The sequence below is a fragment of the Mirounga angustirostris genome, unplaced genomic scaffold (genome assembly GCF_029215605.1).
Source record: "Mirounga angustirostris isolate CCGP_5_RB_7025 unplaced genomic scaffold, mMirAng1.0.hap1 SCAF_4, whole genome shotgun sequence".
In the NCBI taxonomy this organism is placed as follows: Eukaryota; Metazoa; Chordata; class Mammalia; order Carnivora; family Phocidae; genus Mirounga; species Mirounga angustirostris.
In genome coordinates, this window is record NW_026991712.1 from 4,588,558 (window position 1) to 4,606,440 (window position 17,883).

A 17,883-nucleotide genomic window follows, 5' to 3' on the forward strand; every position below is an offset into this window, starting at 1 on the left:
ACTAAAGGAGAGAAGGCACGTGAAGGGTTTGACGCAGTGCCTGGCACAGGGAGCGCTCGAGCTGGTGATGCTGTTTCTGTTACACCCGTAGTTTCCAGTCACTTTGCAGCTGTCTTGGTGGCGGTGATGAGGGTGTATAGCCCCAGCCCTGGGCTGGTCGGGACCATTTCCAGTGGAGTCATAGGGAGCAGGGAGGGGTGACGACCTCTGTACCCTCCGCCCTCAGCTCTTCCCTGCAGAGATTGACCAGCACAGTGAGACGCTGGCATGAGGGTTCCTTCCGATGGGCACTGAGCCATGGACGTGAAGTCTGTAGCATTAGCCGGATCATGAGCTCCACTGGTAGAAAAAGATTTAGGAACAACAGAAACAAGTCCAAAATGTGAGTTTCCAGTGAGCATCCTGAGGGTCCTTCTGCTCTGGGGACCAATGCCGCCAAGGAGGAAGCACAGAGCTGCTCAGTTGTGTCCCTTTCCTGGGCCCATAGCGCCCTCTGGTGTCTGCAAGCCAGCGCGTCCGCTCCAGTTTCTCTCCGCAGGCCTCCTGCCCAGTGGGACTTTGGGGACATCTCTGCCTCTTTTCCTTGCAAATCTGGCATCTGGGAGGGAGGAGGGAAGAGGAAGCCTTGGTTTTGTGCTCACACGTGGGCTCAGGTGATGGAAAGAAAGCAGGTTTGGGGAGCTGGGCAGACATGGTTTGGATCCCAGCTCTGCAGTGGCCGAGTGATCTGTGGCTGGTGTCTCTCTGAGAGCTTCAGCTTCTCATCTGTAAAATGGGAACATGGATACCTACCCTGTAGGGCTGTTGTGGGGATTATAGGAGGGTGATATTGAAAGCACCTGGCTTCGTCCCTGGCACGTGATAAACACGTGTAAAAATCTGTCCCTTGTCTTTTCTGCTAGAAGATATTGCTAAAATCCATACAAGAGTGAATGTGTTTCTTTAATAGATAGCATTTAAGTACCCAGTATGTGAGAGAGGAGGTTGGGCCCCCGTCCAGGCGCTCATTCACCTGTTCTGCAGAGAAGGCGTGCTGAACGCAGTCATGCCATCCAGAGTGTGATTCTTCCTACTGGTCCCTAAGGAGCCAGGTTGTGGCCTCCATTCCCCACGCTGTTTGCACACTGAGGACCCTGCCTGGGCCTCAAGGGACGGAGGAGCAGAGGATGGTCACATCAGCAGAGCACCCTGAGGGTTTCCTAGGATACTTGGTGTTCTACTGTGGGGGGTGCTAAGAAATGAAACCAAAAAAAATGTCTAGGAAATTATCATGAGCATAATTCATATGAAGGGAGAAACAGAAGCAGAAACAAAATTACCACAAGCTGACTCTGTTTTTTTTATAAGAACTCTTGACAACTACAACAGCAACGAAAAATGGGAACAACCTAATGGAACATCACATTACAGAAACCAGATGGGCACGAGTGAAAATTAGGAACACCTTGCGATAGGGAGCTAGGCATGCAACATAATGCAAATGAGATACAGCCTAGGAAGGCCTGTGTGCTCGCTCATAAAAGGGCGCGTGCACAGGGCAAACCACCAGCACACTGGGGTAGTGGGATTTGGGGTGTTTCATGTGTACTGTTAATTACTCATCCTGGTGTTACAAGGTCTGTAAGCATTTAACCAAAGACTAAGTCCTAATCTTAACATGATGAAAATCCTTTTAAGTATAGAATCTTCACAACTGTTTATGCAGGAAATCCCAAAATGGTGGGATTTTGGAAAAAGCGCCCTGTCTCCCAGCACAGGGGTCTGCCGAGCACTGGACGGCAGGACGGCCGGTGGGTCCAGAAGGCAGAACGTGGCAGTGGCTGAGGGTCAGGCTTTGGGACCCTGGTGCTGCCCCCTCCTGCCGCATAACTGTGGTGCATAGGGAGGATTCTCCACAGTTCTTGGTGCCTCGATTTCCTCGCCTGTGCCTGGAAGATACTAGAACCAACCACGTGCTCTCCTCAGGCGGACGTGAGGGTCCAGTGAGGGTATCTGGGAAAGAACTTTGACGGCACCTGTTAAATAATGACTTGGGCAAGCATTAGCAAGAATCGGGTGCCAGCCCTCCGGGCCCCAGCCTTTCCCTGAGCACGGTAATCAGTTCAAGCACATTATCCAAGTTAGCTCAAACCAGACAAACTCAGTACTTCTGCCTCGAAGCCCAGAGACGGAGGTTCTTTCCCCTGGGCCCACGGCTGTGAGGATGGAGCCTTGACATCCCTGCCTCCGTTTTGCTGTGGTGAAATGAGCCAGTTGGAGCCGGTGAGGTGATGCTCAGAGGTCGAGCCTATTGAAATGGATCCTTATAAGTGATATTGCTGAGTGATCGTGCCCGCAGCCTCTCCAGCTGCTAAGATACACGACGCGATGCATTTCCCGCCAGCGTTGTCCTCCTTATGACCAGCAGCTGGTGTTAATATGGCAATTAGAGTGGGGCTGGGGTGTGGGAGGGGGCCTCAGGCAGGAGGGGCCAGGACCAGGGCGGGGAGGCGGGGCTGGGCTCCAATTCCCTGGAGTGGAACACAGTAGGGGACAGCATAGGGAGAGGGCTCCGCAGCCCCTCCTCAGCCCCGATCACGCCCTATAGCTAGCAAGGGCACCTGAGACCTACAGGGGATGAAATTGGGGCAGAGTGTCCTGCAAAGCCATGCTTGGGTCAGCAGCTCAGCACTCAGCAGTTGGTAGAAGCGAAGAAACTCAGGAACGACAACCACCAGAAAGTCCTTCCTTAAGCATTTCCACAGAAATCCATATGGCAATAAATAAAAGCTCATATGGATTTTGTGCTCAGATTTCACGGTGTGGTGCACCAGAAAAAATATAGGAGCGAATATCAGAAACTCAGCTGAATTTTATTGGGCTGGCTGGCTGGGTAGCAGACAGAGTTTTAGGTCACACAAACATCAGTTCCTTGTCTTTTATGGTTTTCTTCAATCCTTGCCGGGATCATAAGCCTGACAAGACCAACGTGGTAAAGGAGGAATCTGAGTCCAACAAGTAGCCCAGATGCTGCCTTCTAGAAACCTCAGCTGAATGTCCTAAAGAGGATGCCAGAGCCATGAGCAGCAAGCCTGAGTGTCCTACCGAGTGTCCTCGCATAGGAGAGTCTTCACGCGCTGGGCCATCACAAAACTAAAGAAGATGGCACATGGAAAACTGAGGAGAGAGTCCAAGGCCATCATGATGAAATTAAGAAGGGTTGTTGGGAAGCGAGGTTCCTAGCAGTCAGCAGAGGCAGCCTGGTCCCCAGGTCTGAGAAGAGCAGCAGGTTCTGCACATGCACCCTCGAGGACAAAGCAGACCCTCCACTTCACTGTGGACCATGAAGCATCCAGCCTCTCAGGAAAGGCAGCTGGCTTGAGGGACATTGGGGGCCCACCTGCCGAAAAGTCCCTTCCAGCAGTGGGGGAGGGCGCCTGGATTTCCTCCGTTCCAAAGAACTGTCCTCCTCTGGCTTACACTCGCCATCCTGTTGGAAACATGCATGTGCACGTGAATTTGCGTTTTATGTAAAATGCTGTTGTGACAAGTCCCCTGTTGACCACTGCTCAGCACCACGTGTTACGTGGTAGATAAAGTCCACGTATTTGGAGTGCACTTCATACCTGCTGTGACGGGGCCCCAAGAGACCCTTCCTCTGCATGTCTCCTTCCAGTTCTGGGTTCATATTTCCCGGGGCCTTGTCTCAGTATTTCTCTCCCTGGAGACTGGTTTCCTCCTTGTGCAGCCACCATTGCCCTCTGCCTCTTGAAATACTAGGGATGCTACTGACCCAGGAACCTTTGAGCCCTCATGCATGGAGCCAGGCTGTCCCAAGGGCACCTTCTCATTCATTCCTTCCAGTGAGCACAGGTGGAAGGTGGCATTCTCCCCATTTCGTGGAAAAGCCACTGGTACTTGGAAAATACACACATTGATGTTTTCACTGTAAGAAGCTATAGGAAGAGGACAATGTAGTTTATAATATCTCTGGCTTGTTCAAAATCCTAACAGCTGTTCATTAGGGGCAGGCAGGGCTCCTGGGGATTGGGGAGGGACAGCAAAATGAGGGACATGAGCCTTGAGGTATGATTAATGCAAGCTATTTGCACCTGATGGCAAAAGTGGGGTGCTCAGAGGATGATGAAGAGTGTCCAGGAGAAAGTCACTCTGGCCACTGCACAGCTGATAGGGCAGAGCTGGTAAGACCTGGAAGTGATATTCCCATTCGAGCCTGGTCTGAGCTCACCGAGGGCCCTTTCTGTGAGGCAATCACAGCAGTGCCTGGAGCCCCCCTGCAGGGGACAGCAGACCAGCTCTCACAATGGCACCCTTCTGATGCCAACGTGACAGACACACCGTGGGCTGTCTGCAAAGTAAAAGGACAGATCCTTTCCCCCCCTGAGCTAGTTCTTTCTTGGGTGTCTTTCCAGGGCAGGCTTTATTTGAAACTTTGAGATGAGATTTCATGGAGTCTTTATAGAATGGATTGCAGAATTGGTGGGGAAAGAAGAGTGCCAAATAGGGATTTTCTTCCTGGTGCCTCTTCTCCAGACCAGGGCCCAAGAAAGGTCTCCAGAAACCACAAGATGCTTCTACACATCAGGGGTTTCTGGTGTAAGTGAAAAGTGCGGCACAGCAAGGGGTAGTGGGCACACTTTTATTTCACGGATTCTTTCTGAGAATGGGATGGAGACATTAGCAGTAGGAGCCGTGCAGAACTCAGTGGCCAACCTATAGTGACTTTATATGGAGTGGTGTGGTGACTTGGTCTCAAAGAAAGTGCCACGTAGTGGAAAGAATCATAACAGCTCTTATTGAGCTCTTGCTATGTGCCAGGCTGTTTAATTTAGTGTCAGCCTCCTGCAACCCCTTAGGGAGTCTGGGGCATGCCCGAGGTCACAGAGTGACCCACTCCTATCCATTGCATGGCCAATGCCAGCTCTCTGCCCTTCCCTGAAAGCAGGGCTGGTATCTGGGAAGCCTTGACCCTCGAAAACCATGTCCCTGGTGGGAATCAACTTATTTTATGTAACGACTCCATCGTAGAGCTTCTGATCCATAAATTATACGTGTGTGTTTGTATGTGTGAAACTTCTAAGATATATTTATGCCATTGCCTCTAGCTCTGGGTCTCTTTCCCTTTGCTCACGGCTGGCTTAATCAGCGGCCCCATCTCCTATTCTTAGCCTGTGCGTTAATGTGCATTATTCATGGTTATCGAGTTGGATAACTGTGGTTGAAGGCCTTCTATTTTTATAATAATTAAAGGGTTTCGGGGAAAATGAGTTTAGCTGCTTATGTGACCTCAAGTAGCCTTGTGGGGTTGGGGGCAAAACGCTGAGAGAATCATGGCGCCGCAGACTCTGTCCATGGTGCTGAATGACATGTTGATGTTGGGAAGTTTTGAGTTCACAGGATCTCACAGCCCCAGGCAGAGCAGGAATAGGAAAGTCTGTACCTTTCCCCACCTCCGTCTGACACTCAGGCACTTGCCAAGCTTAATGGACCAGTCACAGGACCTAGGGCTTTGTACAGGAGGCGGAGAGTATTTGTGGGAAGAGCAAATGCTGGGCTGCTGGACAGTGGGACGGGGGGCAGGGGGAGGGAGGCTGAGGGCATGGCCCTGGACACAGACTGGTGGCTTCTGACCCCGCTCGGCCACATGGCAGCTGTGGATCACCATGCAGTTCCTTAACCCCTTAGCCCTTACTTTATTTGTCTATAAATTGACAACTATACTACTACTCGTCTCAGAGGGTTGCTGTAAGGACGAAATGAGCTAATGAAAATTAATGACTCCTATTTGTAAAAAGTGCTCATAAATGTTAAGTATAATTACCATTACACCCGTGTAGTGTTCCATTTTTTATACACCAGATGACGTCTTCTGTGTCCTGGGCATTGGTGAGGTCTTATCCCCAGGGACAGAAGACGGCTGCAAAATGTCAGGGTTTTGCCTCCCCCCACCCAGGGGGGCCTCTGTAGTTCTGCAAGCCTCATGAAGCCTGGAGAGCTATTGGAAAATGTGCTCCACGTGGGCTGATCACAGTATGGGGTGTCCTTTCCTTTCCTTGGTTCTCGTAGAATAATTTGTAGTGCATCTGAGATTATAACAGTACCTAGTATTTATAGAGACTGTGGACTGCCAGGACTCATGCACATGCTATTTAGTTTGGAGGTAAATACCACTGCCCTCATTTTATAAGCATATTAACCGTGTGACCAAGAGCCAAGTGAGTTTCTCTTCCGTGTGGCCGAGTCAGGAGCTGTGCTCATGTTTTCTGACCACACGGCCAGCATTTATCAGTGCTGAGCCATGGTTCTCAGACTTGACGGCATCCAAATCACCGGGAGTGCTTATTAAACCAGCTTGCTGGGCCCCACACCCAGAGCATCTGGTTCGGTGGGGCTGGGAGGGAGACAAGAGAATATGCCTTCCTAACAAGGCCCAGGGGATGCTGATGTTGATGCTGCTGGTCCAGGAGCCACATTTTGAGGACCACTGCCCAGAGGACTCCTCAGACCCCACCTGCAGGACCTCCTCTGTCTCTTACAGGTGAACTGCAAGGGATACTAATGTGCACCTCTAGGGATGAAGCGATCTCTTTGTCAACATTTACAAAAAGCCCTGATAGTTAATTAACCAAAAGAACAGGGGAAATGTCTGCTCTCTCTTTTCTCTGTACTTTGCCCAATGAGGTGACTCCATAATTCCTGGAGCTCCGGTTCTGAAAGTGGGCATGGGCGGATAGCTGCTGCCATATATTACCCTCCTGGAGGCTCCCAGTGAGACCGTGGAGGCAGTTTGTGTGTTGGGGGGGGGTTGGGCAGAGAGGTCTGCCTTGATGAGGCATCAATGCCCTGAGTATGAACCGGGGGAGGCCCCTCTTCCCGAAGCCCTGGTCATCTTCTGTAAAGGGCTTCATATGCATTATCTATTATCCTCTTGATCTGGGTGAGTGCCTTTTCACAGATGAAGAGTGGAGGTTCAGATAGTTTACCCAAAATAGCAGTTCCTGATGCTTGTGTGAGTTTGCTTGTATACGCAGCATTTCCCCAGGCACTGTCTCCAAGTATCTACCGACCACCTCGGGCCAGAGGTACAATTCTCACGTTACCTCTTGCACAGGTGGAGCAGCTGAGACCTAGGAGGGGAGGTCACTTGTTCTGCGTGGCTAACAGGTGGCAGAAGCTCCATGGCAGTCCAGACCCTTCTCCCCAGTTTGCTTCCCTTGCCTTCCCTTCTCTCTCCCTTTCTTCTTCCTTCCCTCCGTTTCCTTACTTTTGGTTATACTTTATGTGGATCCTTAGTGACACATACTCCCTTTAAAAATCCCTCTGTGCCTGACTTGACCAATTCCCGGAGCAACTCCATTCTTCTCCTTTAGTTGACCCACCCCAGGGGCTGGAGAATGTGTTCCTCATTCTCAGAACTATACCAACAACTGGCATTTTTAATTATGTCCACACCCTTTTTCCCAATCTGAAAGCAGCATAGGTCTCCATGAAATGAGGCTCAGAGAGGGTGGGTGAGTTTCCTGAGGGGCTAGAGCTTGCAGCCCTGAGCTGGAACTTGCCCTTTGCAAAGCTGCTGCAGGCAGCCAATGGGAAGCCCTACCCGGGGGATTTGGGAAGGTGTATCATAGGGCATGGTGGTGTTCTGGGAGGCCAAGCTGAGGTGATGTGGAAACATGAAATATTTGGTTCAGGTTGACAATTTTCTTTATTTTATTTTATTTTTTAAAGATTTTATTTATTTTTTTGACAGAGAGAGACATAGCGAGAGCAGGAACACAAGCAAGGGGAGTGGGAGAGGGAGAAGCAGGCTTCCCGCAGAGCAGGGAGCCCGATGTGGGACTCGATCCCAGGACCCTGGGATCCTGACCTGAGCCGAAGGCAGACGCTTAACGACTGAGCCACCCAGGCGCCCCAGGTTGACAATTTTCATAAGAGCAGGAACCCGTCTAATAAGTGCCTGGATCTCATGAGGATTTGCAAGTGGAAATTTTCAGGATCTTTTTTGCAGTGCTGGCTTGGTTATCCTAACCATGTAAAATAAGATTGAAAAGAGATGCTATTCTCTGAGACAGAGGAAATATTCGCCTCTAAAGAGGCCTCAAGTCAGTTCCTTAGGCTACAAAACAAGGGTGGCCCACTCATCACAAAGCAGAAGTGACGGCTGCTTCCGAACAGTTTGCCGAGCTGCCCATGTCCTCGGGAAGCACGGATCCTGCAGCTATATTTGTGGTCCCCATTTACAGATGAAGACTGGGTATTAGAGCATTTCACTAACTAGGCCACGGCCATTAGTACTAAGTGATGGAGAGTCTGAAGCCTCAGTTGGCTGGCTCTCGAGACCACCCTGCTGTTCCCTGTGTCCCTGGGGGGTTCATACCTGCAAGGCTGACTTAAAAGTCCCTCCTGTCTCGCTCAGGAGCCCACAGGGCTCAGGAAGGGATTGGAGCATGCAGCACTTGTGGGGTCCTGTGCAGAGCAGACCGTGGCGACAGGAAGGTAGGTGCTGGAGCCCTGACACCCCACCTCTTGGAGCTCCTGTCAGCGAATGAGACAGATTCATCCAGACACATGTTGGGCGTGTATTGGGAAGTGCCAGCAAGGCCGGAATGTGACAGCTGGGCAAAGGGAAGGTTCTGGAACTCTCTGGAGTTCCCTCTGGCATTGTCTCTGGTCTCCTCCCCGGCCCCCTTTATTAGACGGTCTTGGGAGCTCCAATGCCCTGCTGCCCTCCCCCCTTTATTCCTGAGGCAGGAGCCCACCAAGACACTCCTTTCCCTGCCTTCAGCTGCAGCAGCCAGAAGACAGACTGGCCTTTCAAGGACCCGCCGTCTTAACTGGGTAACCAACACCTAGAGGGAGCTCTGCACACGTCCCGCAATAGGCCTGGTTGTGTGGGGGAAGCACCATCGAGGGCATTTCCTCCAAGGAGGTCTTTGCTCTTCTTGGACATCCCTCCTTTTGGGAAATCTTTAATTTAGCCCTAGAGTTGTAGAGAAGCAAGAGTTAAGTAGGCTGCGGTCCCTGCCATCTGCAGATGTCCATGCCATCTGCTCAGATCGGTGCAGGACGCGGCAGGGGATAAAACTTGGAGACCGGGCAGCCGGGGAGCTGAGCCCGCCCTATTCCTGACCACCAGCATCCTGGCCTGACTCAGGGCGCCCGCCTCCAGGCAGGCAGTTGAAGGAGCTCTGCTGCTTTCCTGGGAAGTGAGGCTGCGGGGGAGGGACAGGGTCCCTGGAGAAGGGCAGTGGGGCTGGGCTGGGCGTGCAAGCACGGCTGCTTGCAGTGTCAGCGGCCACGTCAGTGGCTGCGTGGGCTCGAGAAAGCCACGGCCCTCTGTGCCCGAGTGCTCCAGATGGAGTGGGGATAGAGACGCCTGGCCCACAGGACTGCGAGCATCCGGTGACCCAGCACGTGCAAATGCCGCAGAGAGGCAGGTCCTGGGGCCCCGAGTGGGTCTTCTGGGTATAGACACTGCAACTTTGGACACATGATGGAATCCCTGTGCTTGCATTTGATAAACTACTAAGTGTAGATCATAGCTGCCTCATTCTTGTCGGAGTGTCCTGGGACGAGTTAGAGGCACCGCTGGAAGGCACGTACTCATGGCGGGGCGGGGGTTCATCCCCCTTGTGCGGATATGTAAATTGTGGCTGAGACACGGCCTGTTGGGGCAGCCCTTCCCTCGAGGATGCCACCGGAGATTTGACCCCAGGAAGCACCCAACTCCCACTGGTGCCGAGGAAACCCCGGGTCCCTAACATTGAACAACACTTCCTCTTGTGGAACATCCATAGCTTGCTCGCCTGCCCCTTGTGTCCAACCAAGGACAGCCACACGTACCTGAAGACCAACGAGGAAGTCTCCCTCCCTGAATCGCACCTGAGAACAATGCTTGCCCACTGGAGACGGTCTCATCTTTCCTCCTCTTAGTCTGTAAATAACTCTCCTTTCCAGCACTTTCAAGCCCCTGCCAATGGCGGCCTGGTCTCCTTGACACAGGTGTGAAAAGGACTCGGTTTTGCCCATCATGAGATGCAGAAAAGCCTAAGTGCGTCTCTCTGTGCATGCACTGAGCCACTGCAGTCCCTCACACATTCCGTGGCCAGATCGGGTGGGTAGGCGAGGACACTGGACAACCACCACCACCAAGCAGATTCAAGGCTTCAAGGAAGCCCTCTGCAAAGGATCCTGTTTAACTGGGTTTAACTCTGTATTTCACAAACCTATTTGACTGAAGAACCCCCACCTTCCCCCAACCCCTCACAATTTTTTTTTAAAGATTTTATTTATTTATTTGAGACAGAGAGCATGAGAGGGAGGAGGGTCAGAGGGAGAAGCAGACTCCCCGCCGAGCAGGGAACCCGATGTGGGACTCGATCCCGGGACTCCAGGATCATGACCTGAGCCGAAGGCAGTCGCTTAACCAACTGAGCCACCCAGGCGCCCCAACCCCTCACAATTTAATTACACATTGAACTGGTATCATCCAGAGCAACTTTGGCAATGTTATGTGGAGCACTGTTTTAATACTTAAAAAACCTCACAGTAGCTGTGATTATTCCCATTTCACGGAAAGTGAAACCGAGCCCCCCAGACATGAAGTCCTTTGCCGCAGGTGGCCCTCCTTCCGCTAAGTGAGGGTGGCAGGACCTGGCATTCAGTCTGCTGGGTCCTTGATACCTCCCTCCCCAGGCTGCCTCACCTGGAGACATCCCTTCTGGAAGCCTCCTCACGTTCACAAGTCCCTTCAGTCTCCAGGACTAGAGCCTCCTGGTCCGAGTCTCAGAACCAAACACCACTAACCAGCAGATGGGTGTGTTGCATGAGCATGGGCACCCCGTCTGCACTGTTGTCCACACAGGGACAGGCCGGTGACACACACGACCATCCAGGGTGGCTGCGTATGAGGTCCCACAGCTGGAAAGGTGCAGAGCTGGGATGCAGACTCATGTCTGTCTGACATCAGAGCCCCAGTTATCGGTCGGTCTTTTCCATATCACACTGACTTAGAAGGAATGTCGTGTCTGTGGAAGGCACTTCATAGAAATTGTAGAAGTATGTCTGTGTGTGCATCTGTATGGACACATGCCCACGTCTTCATTTATAGGTGAATACTGGAAACGTACAAGGTCTGACACGCCTTTGAGAAAACGGGGAGACCTATCCCGCAGGGTTATTTGAGGACTGCGTAAGGCGGTAGAAGCAGAAGGCGTGATGCAACACACAGTGTTTGCTTACTATTACTTACAGAGTCACCAGCTTGCACATGCGTTTGAATGTCCAATAACCTCTTTTCACAGATGGGAGAGCCTGGAAAGAGACATTGACTTGCTCAGTGTCCTACAGAAAATTGACAGAGAGGGGAGGCTGGGCTGGAGGTCTTGGCAGAATCCTTTGAATTGAATTGAATGGTGTCAGAGTCGGACAGGAGCTCAGAGATCCTGGAGTTCCTGGGTTTAAATGCCCCCCGTGTACTCTCCAGGATGTGTGTGGAAGGCGAGCAGCCTGGCCCGTGTCCCCCTTCCTGCCCACAGCTGTCCCATAAGTATGCCTATCACAGGCTTCTGCATGTGATCCATTAGAATGGAGTGTGCACCAGCTTAAGAAATCCTTCTAGACACCTGTTGTCGCCCAGTGGTGCTCAGCCAGGGGCGAGTTTGCCTCAGCGGACTTGTGACAGTATCTGGAGACACGTTTGGTTGTCGCCACTATGGAGTGCTACCGGTGGGTAGAGCCAGATGCGCCTGGACATCCTGCAGTGCCCAGGACAGCCCCAACAAAGGAGCATCCGGCCCAGTGTCCGTCCGGCCCAGATTGAAAACACTGTGCTTTGGGTGTATGACGTTGAGCCCAGAGCAAGGAAGGGCCACGCTATGAGTTGGGCGGGGGGCGGGGGGGCATGGGGCTGGCAGGTGCGTACGGACCCCTGGGGGTCTTGTTAAAATGTGGACCCTGACCGATGCGGTAGGTCTCCAGTGAAGCCTGAGAATCTGCATTCCCTGTGCTCTTTATCCTGCACTGACTGACGCTCTCTCTCTGTCGTAGGGTTCCCTGGGCCTGCCCGGTCCCCCTGGGAGAGACGGCAGCAAAGGCATGCGGGTACGTCTGCTCCCACCGCCCTCCCCACAGGCAGCTCCTGGTCAGAGCCCGTGTCCTTGAGCGGGGCGGCCTCTGCTGGGGCCAGGCGTGAGCTGGGGCTTGTGTGTACCGGGACCTTCCCAGGTCCCCGGAGGTCAGCCTAATCATATTAATGACACCAGCCGCAGTGGTTGCCATGGGCACGGGAAGTGAGTTTCTCGTTCAGTTGACAAGCAGTTCTGCATGGGAGGTCTTTGTTGTCCCAGTGCCCAGGCCTGGAATGAAGTCCAGGCCCAAAGTGGGGGACTCCCCGTGGTCCCTAGCTCATAGCTTGAGGAGTTGGGGTGGGACCCAAGCAGCACCCCGTCCCCTGCATGTGGCCCCCAGCCTCCCTCTTATCAGCCCCCCGACTCCACCTCTCCACTCCCTGCCTCTGATTTGGAACACGCTCCAGAAACCCAGGCCAAAAGTGATCAACTTGGGCAGGGTAGTCTACTCCAGGGCCAAGTGATGCTCCTCACCAAGAACCCAAAGGGAAATTGGTTCTCGGTGTTGCCTTGGTGATGTTCGCCACGTGTGAGCGGGCCTTGGAGCGGGAGCCTTGACCGTGAGCCCCTTCCATGTCGCAGCCTTTAGCGCTCCAGGACAGGAGGTCTGGGGTGGAGAGCAGGAGAGATAGGGGGGCTCCGTACTCCACAGACCCCTCTGGCTCCCCTCCGGATGGCCAGGCTCCTGCACGCAGAAGGCCCTCCCTGTCACTCCAGTCACTCTGCTTTCTCCACTGTTGTGTCTGAAGCTGGTTCTGCTGACCTCTAGCAGCCCGGGTGAGGGGGTTGAGCTGTGACCCTTGTAATGAAGACCAGCTCCTTTGCTCGTGGGACATCTCCCAAGGGCAGCCTGGGTCTCCTTTCACTGGTCGTTACTTTGTGTCTGTGATGGGTTTTGCGTTCCCGACACGGATGCCCCCGAGGCTTGGGCTGCCCTGGCGTGTCCGGGCTTGTGTCACACTGGGTTCTGATCAGCACTGTGTTGTGTGTGCAGGGGGAACCAGGAGAGCCGGGGCTGCCTGGTGAGGTGGGCACGCGGGTAAGTGTTGCTTTCCTCTGATGTCTCCAGGGGATAAATCTTGGTGCAAAACCAGTGGCTTTAGGTGTAGAGTAGGTGTGCATGGCTTCCCGCCCCATACTTAATGCATGCACGCTTGTATGTATATTATCCTCACATACGTGATTTTTCCTGAATTCTTACAAAAAGCGAATCATACCAAACTCTGCTGTTTATCTTTTTCGTTTAACAACAGTTTAGAGACATCTTTCCACACCTATTCTTTTAATCGATGCATTTCGTTCCACGACATGGGTGCATCATAACCTACATAACCTTTTCCCTATTATGGCCCTAAATGTTGTTTCTAACTTCATTTTTCACTAAAATCAATACAGCAGTAAATGCATGGTGTGTATGCACTTCTTCTTGGATACTGCAGTTTATTTCAATAGAATAGAGCACCAAAATTGGGATACCTTTGACTAACGAAATGCACATTCTAATTTTAATAGATTTTAAGAGGCGTCTCCCAGTTAGCTGCTTCAGATCTGTAGCAGTTGATGGTTCAGGCAGCAGCGGGGCCTCAGGGCTCTGCAGACCTCTTTGGGCCTTGTCAGGACTCGTCCAGGCCCTGCTGGCCCTTGGGCAGAGTGTGAATGAGGAGGTGCAGGAACCATGCAGCTTTCTCAGAAGCTGGCACAGATCCTGGCCGGGTCGCAGGAAGGCCCTGAGGCACAGGGCAGGTACAAATGGAAATTGTTGTACCTGCCTCATTAGAACTCAGAGGCAACGCACTCTAGCTGTTCCCTGAAGTTGAGCAGGTGGGGGTGAGCATCCTGGTGACTCCTGTCCCAACCAGGGGAGAAGCAGGGATCTCTGGGTGTTGCCTCTGCCCCTGCCTCTCCTTGCCCTGCCCATACTGTTCTTGTAAACACTCTTCTGCAGGGATTCCAAGGACCACCTGGACTCCCCGGGCCTCCTGGACACGTTGGAGCTCCTGTAAGTAGACATGCCTCAGGAAGGGGTCCTGTTCCCTTCTGCAGGGATTGGGACTCAGGCCCCCGAGAGATCCCCCTTCCGTGTCTGTACACAGAGGACCCACTGCCTTGCACATGTCAATAGCAATGAAGTGTTGGTGTCTCTTCCTAGACCAGAAATGCCGAAATGTTATGGCACTCGGGGACCTCCTGGAGATCAGGTTTAAATGCACATTCCCAGGACCCCATTCCCGGACAGTGATGCAGCACCTTTGGCTGAAGTCCGGGGATCTGCATTTTTACCCGGCAGCCCAGGTGTTTCTTTTTTTTTTTTTTTTTAAAGATTTTATTTATTTATTTGAGACAGAGAGAATGAGAGACAGAGAGTACGAGAGGGAAGAGGGCAGAGGGAGAAGCAGACCCCCTGCCGAGCAGGGAGCCCAATGCGGGACTTGATCCAGGGACTCCAGGATCATGACCTGAGCCGAAGGCAGTCGCTTAACCAACTGAGCCACCCAGGCGCCCCCAGGTGTTTCTGAGACTTGACCTAAAGAAGACATTTTTACCAGCTGTCCAGGCCACCAGTCCAGAAGGGTGTGGAGTCTGTTAATTCCCAGCCCATAGAACAGTGCCAGACCCATGATGAATGTTCAGTAACCACGTGCCCCTTGAAGTAAGCAGTGAGCAAATAGACATGTGTGTAAGGAGCAAGGTGGCTTCTTGGGTGTCTGACCCTATTTTTGGTTCTCATTAAGAGCTTTGAGGTTATCTCCAAATGAAAGAAGCAGTGTAAAAGGTCATTTTCAAGCAAGGCAGCCTGCATTGCCTTGGGGGGCATTTAACACCTCCGATCTGTGTGTGTCTGGCCAAGACACTTGGATGGAATTAAAACGGCAGGGATGTCCAGCTCCCACCAGGGGCCTGGGTGGTCCACAGAGCCTCTGCCCTCTGGGATAGCAGCGTGTGGTTCTGGCCCTGTGCCTCTTCTCTGGGGACAAGGATGCAGGTATTATTCCTGGAATCAGTAACTGGGCCTGGGCAGTCTCTGTCCTCTTCAGCATATTCAGCACAGAACGTCCAAGGATCCTTTCTCCAGGAGAGGAAAGGAGAGGAGAGAGGGGGTGTTCCATAGTAACACAGGATGCGTTTAGGCCTCTCCAGCAGGGCCGTGCACCGAGCTGTTGGCCTGGCCCTCGAGCCTGCCTAGGAGCAGCTGGGTGCTGGTGGCCCTGGCATCTTTTGCCCTGGCAAAAGAGCAGGTGCATGCGTGCGTCCTTCTCTGCTCCTGCATGTCACTGTGGGGCAGGAGCCTGTAGGCAACACTTTTACAAGATTCTTGTGCTAACCAATGATGGATGCAGTCATTGACTGACTCATTTGTTCATTTAGCAAGTGCTCATGAACATCAAGTGGCAGGCACGTTCCAGACTGTGGGGGCGTGGTATTGAAGGAATGAAGGCACCGCCCTCAGGGGGCTCCCATTCTCCTTGGGGGAGGCATAGAACGTGTCACATGGGGCTTAGTGCTGGAGGACAGCAAAGCCTGGTAAAGGGCATAGTGGCTGTGGGCAGGGTGGGGGGTTAGTGATTGCATTTAGATCTTATGGTCAGAGAAGCCCACACCTTGGCTGACACTTGTGCAGCTCTGCTCACAGAGTGGAGGAAGTTCCTAGCATAGGATCTGGGTGCTGCTCCTGAGGAAGGTGGAGTGGATGCAGGACAGGGCAGGAGCCCTCTCCCCAGAGGAGGTGGAGGAACGTGGCTTAAAGGTACCTAGATTTCACAATCCGGATGTCATGATCACGAAGGGATGGCAGGTTCTGGGTGGCAGGGGGGACTGACTCCACCCCTACCATTGGCCAGGTAAGCTCAGGGACCAGGGTGTATTCAAGCCTGGCCGGGAGGACCTGGGTAATCCGGTCCAGGAGACCAACCCCAGGAGCTCACCTCACACCCTGGTGGGGGCCTAGCTGCCCAGGCCCGGGAGGGAGGAGCCCAGGCCGCGGTGCAGAGAGAGAGTTCTGGGAGACGGATCTCCACAGCCTTCCCGGGCAGGCTGTCCGTGTCCCTCAGACCTGCAGAACAGAGAAGCGGGACTGAAATGTGCTCCTGTTCTTCACCTCTCCCCGCAGGGTCTCCAAGGAGAACGCGGTGAAAAGGGAGCCCGAGGAGAAAAGGTATTTACTTCTGCCTCACACGGGTGCCCACCAGTGCCCACATGTGTGTACTGCAGGTGTGTGTGTGATGATGTGCATGCACGTGTGCTGGACAAGGGCCGGTGCCGATGGGGAATTAATTTCCCACCCTAAATGTAAGCTCTGGGCCAGGAGGGTGTGGGCTCGGCTCCCGCAGACATTCCAATCCCTCACACAGGGTTGAGGGTTTCCAGGCTGCAGGATGGGAGGGTAGGTGTTGACAGAAACCGATTGAGACTCAGAAAGTCCTGGTTGGTGCCCTTGGGCTCACATCTCACTTGGCAAGTTATGTAACTTCTCTGCTTCTCGGTTACCCTGACTCTTAAACCAAACGGAGGGTGCGTGGTGACAGCTGTGTTGGGACCCACATTCAGCCTCGCTCACCAGGCATTGGGAACTGACCCACCCTGAGACTCTCGGGCGCAGACTCCCACAGTGGCCGGAATGCTTGAGGAGGGCTGGGGGTCACCATTCCTTCATAATACACACCAGCGTACCACAGGGTGACCCTCAGACCAGACCCTTCCATGTGAGCTCCTGTCGTTGATGGCTCAGGGTTCAGCTGGAGAGGGGACAGGGACGGCAGACCCCTCCTCCTGCCCACACAGCAGTGGGCACTGCATCCTTGGGAGCCTCTCCCCAGGCCCATCCTTCAGATCCATAGCTGGAATGAGGCCCTCTCGAGCCGAGTCACATTCCAGGTGGCTGTTCAGAGTCTACCCCTGTTCTGTCCTCAGGGGTGCGTGTTCCTCTCATCTTATAGGAAGCTTTGAGATTATTATTTTAATTTTGCATCAATATATTTGGAAAATAGCAAAAATTATCCTGCAATCCTGCCATACTGATACAGTTATGAGGGTGTGTTGGTCCGTTTTCTGTAGGACTTGTTCTCCTAGATCTGATTTCGTTTTACATAGACATAATCTATTCGGCTTTGCAACCTGTCCTGCCTGTTGTCCCCATGAGCGGTGTGTCTGCCCCATGCTGCAGTAGAGTTTTTATGACTCATTTTAAGTGGCTGCACACCATTGTGGTGCATGAACAGACCGAGATTTATGGGTCCATCCCCCTGTTATCGATCACTTCGTGTTGTTCCCAGTTTTTCATGATTAAGAATAATGCTCGGGTGAATATTTTTAAACTGACCACTATATTTATTTACTTAGTTTTCAAATTTAGGTTTATTTCCTTAGGCTGCTTTCCTGGCAGCGAGATTACCAGGGCAAGAATGTGAACCTGTGCATGGCTCTGGGAACACTCTGCCACGTTGCTTTCCAAAAGGTGCTTTAGAATCAAGGGAAGCTGGGGCTAGCATGGTATCCCACCTCAGTCCCTGAAGCATAATTTCTATTTGCAGATTAAATTTTAATCATTATTACTTAAAGAGTGAAATTGCTTACCCCATGGTTGTTCGGGTTTGCATCTCTCGGTTCTTTTGAGAGTTTTTTTTTTTTTTTTAAAGATTCCATTTATTTATTTGACAGAGAGAGACACAGCAAGAGAGGAAACACAAGCAGGGGGAGTGGGAGAGGGAGAAGCAGGCTTCCCGCGGAGCAGGGAGCCCGATGTGGGGCCCAATCCCAG

At 52.6% G+C, this 17,883-nt stretch overlaps 1 protein-coding gene across 1 annotated transcript in view; it reads left to right on the forward strand.

The window, feature by feature from the left end:
- Window positions 1-17,883, forward strand: part of COL22A1 (collagen type XXII alpha 1 chain) — a 227,617-nt gene that overhangs the window by 60,737 nt on the left and 148,997 nt on the right. The window contains exons 12-15 of the mRNA XM_045895568.1: window positions 12,049-12,102; window positions 13,123-13,167; window positions 14,074-14,127; window positions 16,237-16,281. Of these exons, the coding sequence (XP_045751524.1) occupies window positions 12,049-12,102; window positions 13,123-13,167; window positions 14,074-14,127; window positions 16,237-16,281 (198 nt within the window). The remainder of the gene's footprint in view (window positions 1-12,048; window positions 12,103-13,122; window positions 13,168-14,073; window positions 14,128-16,236; window positions 16,282-17,883) is intronic.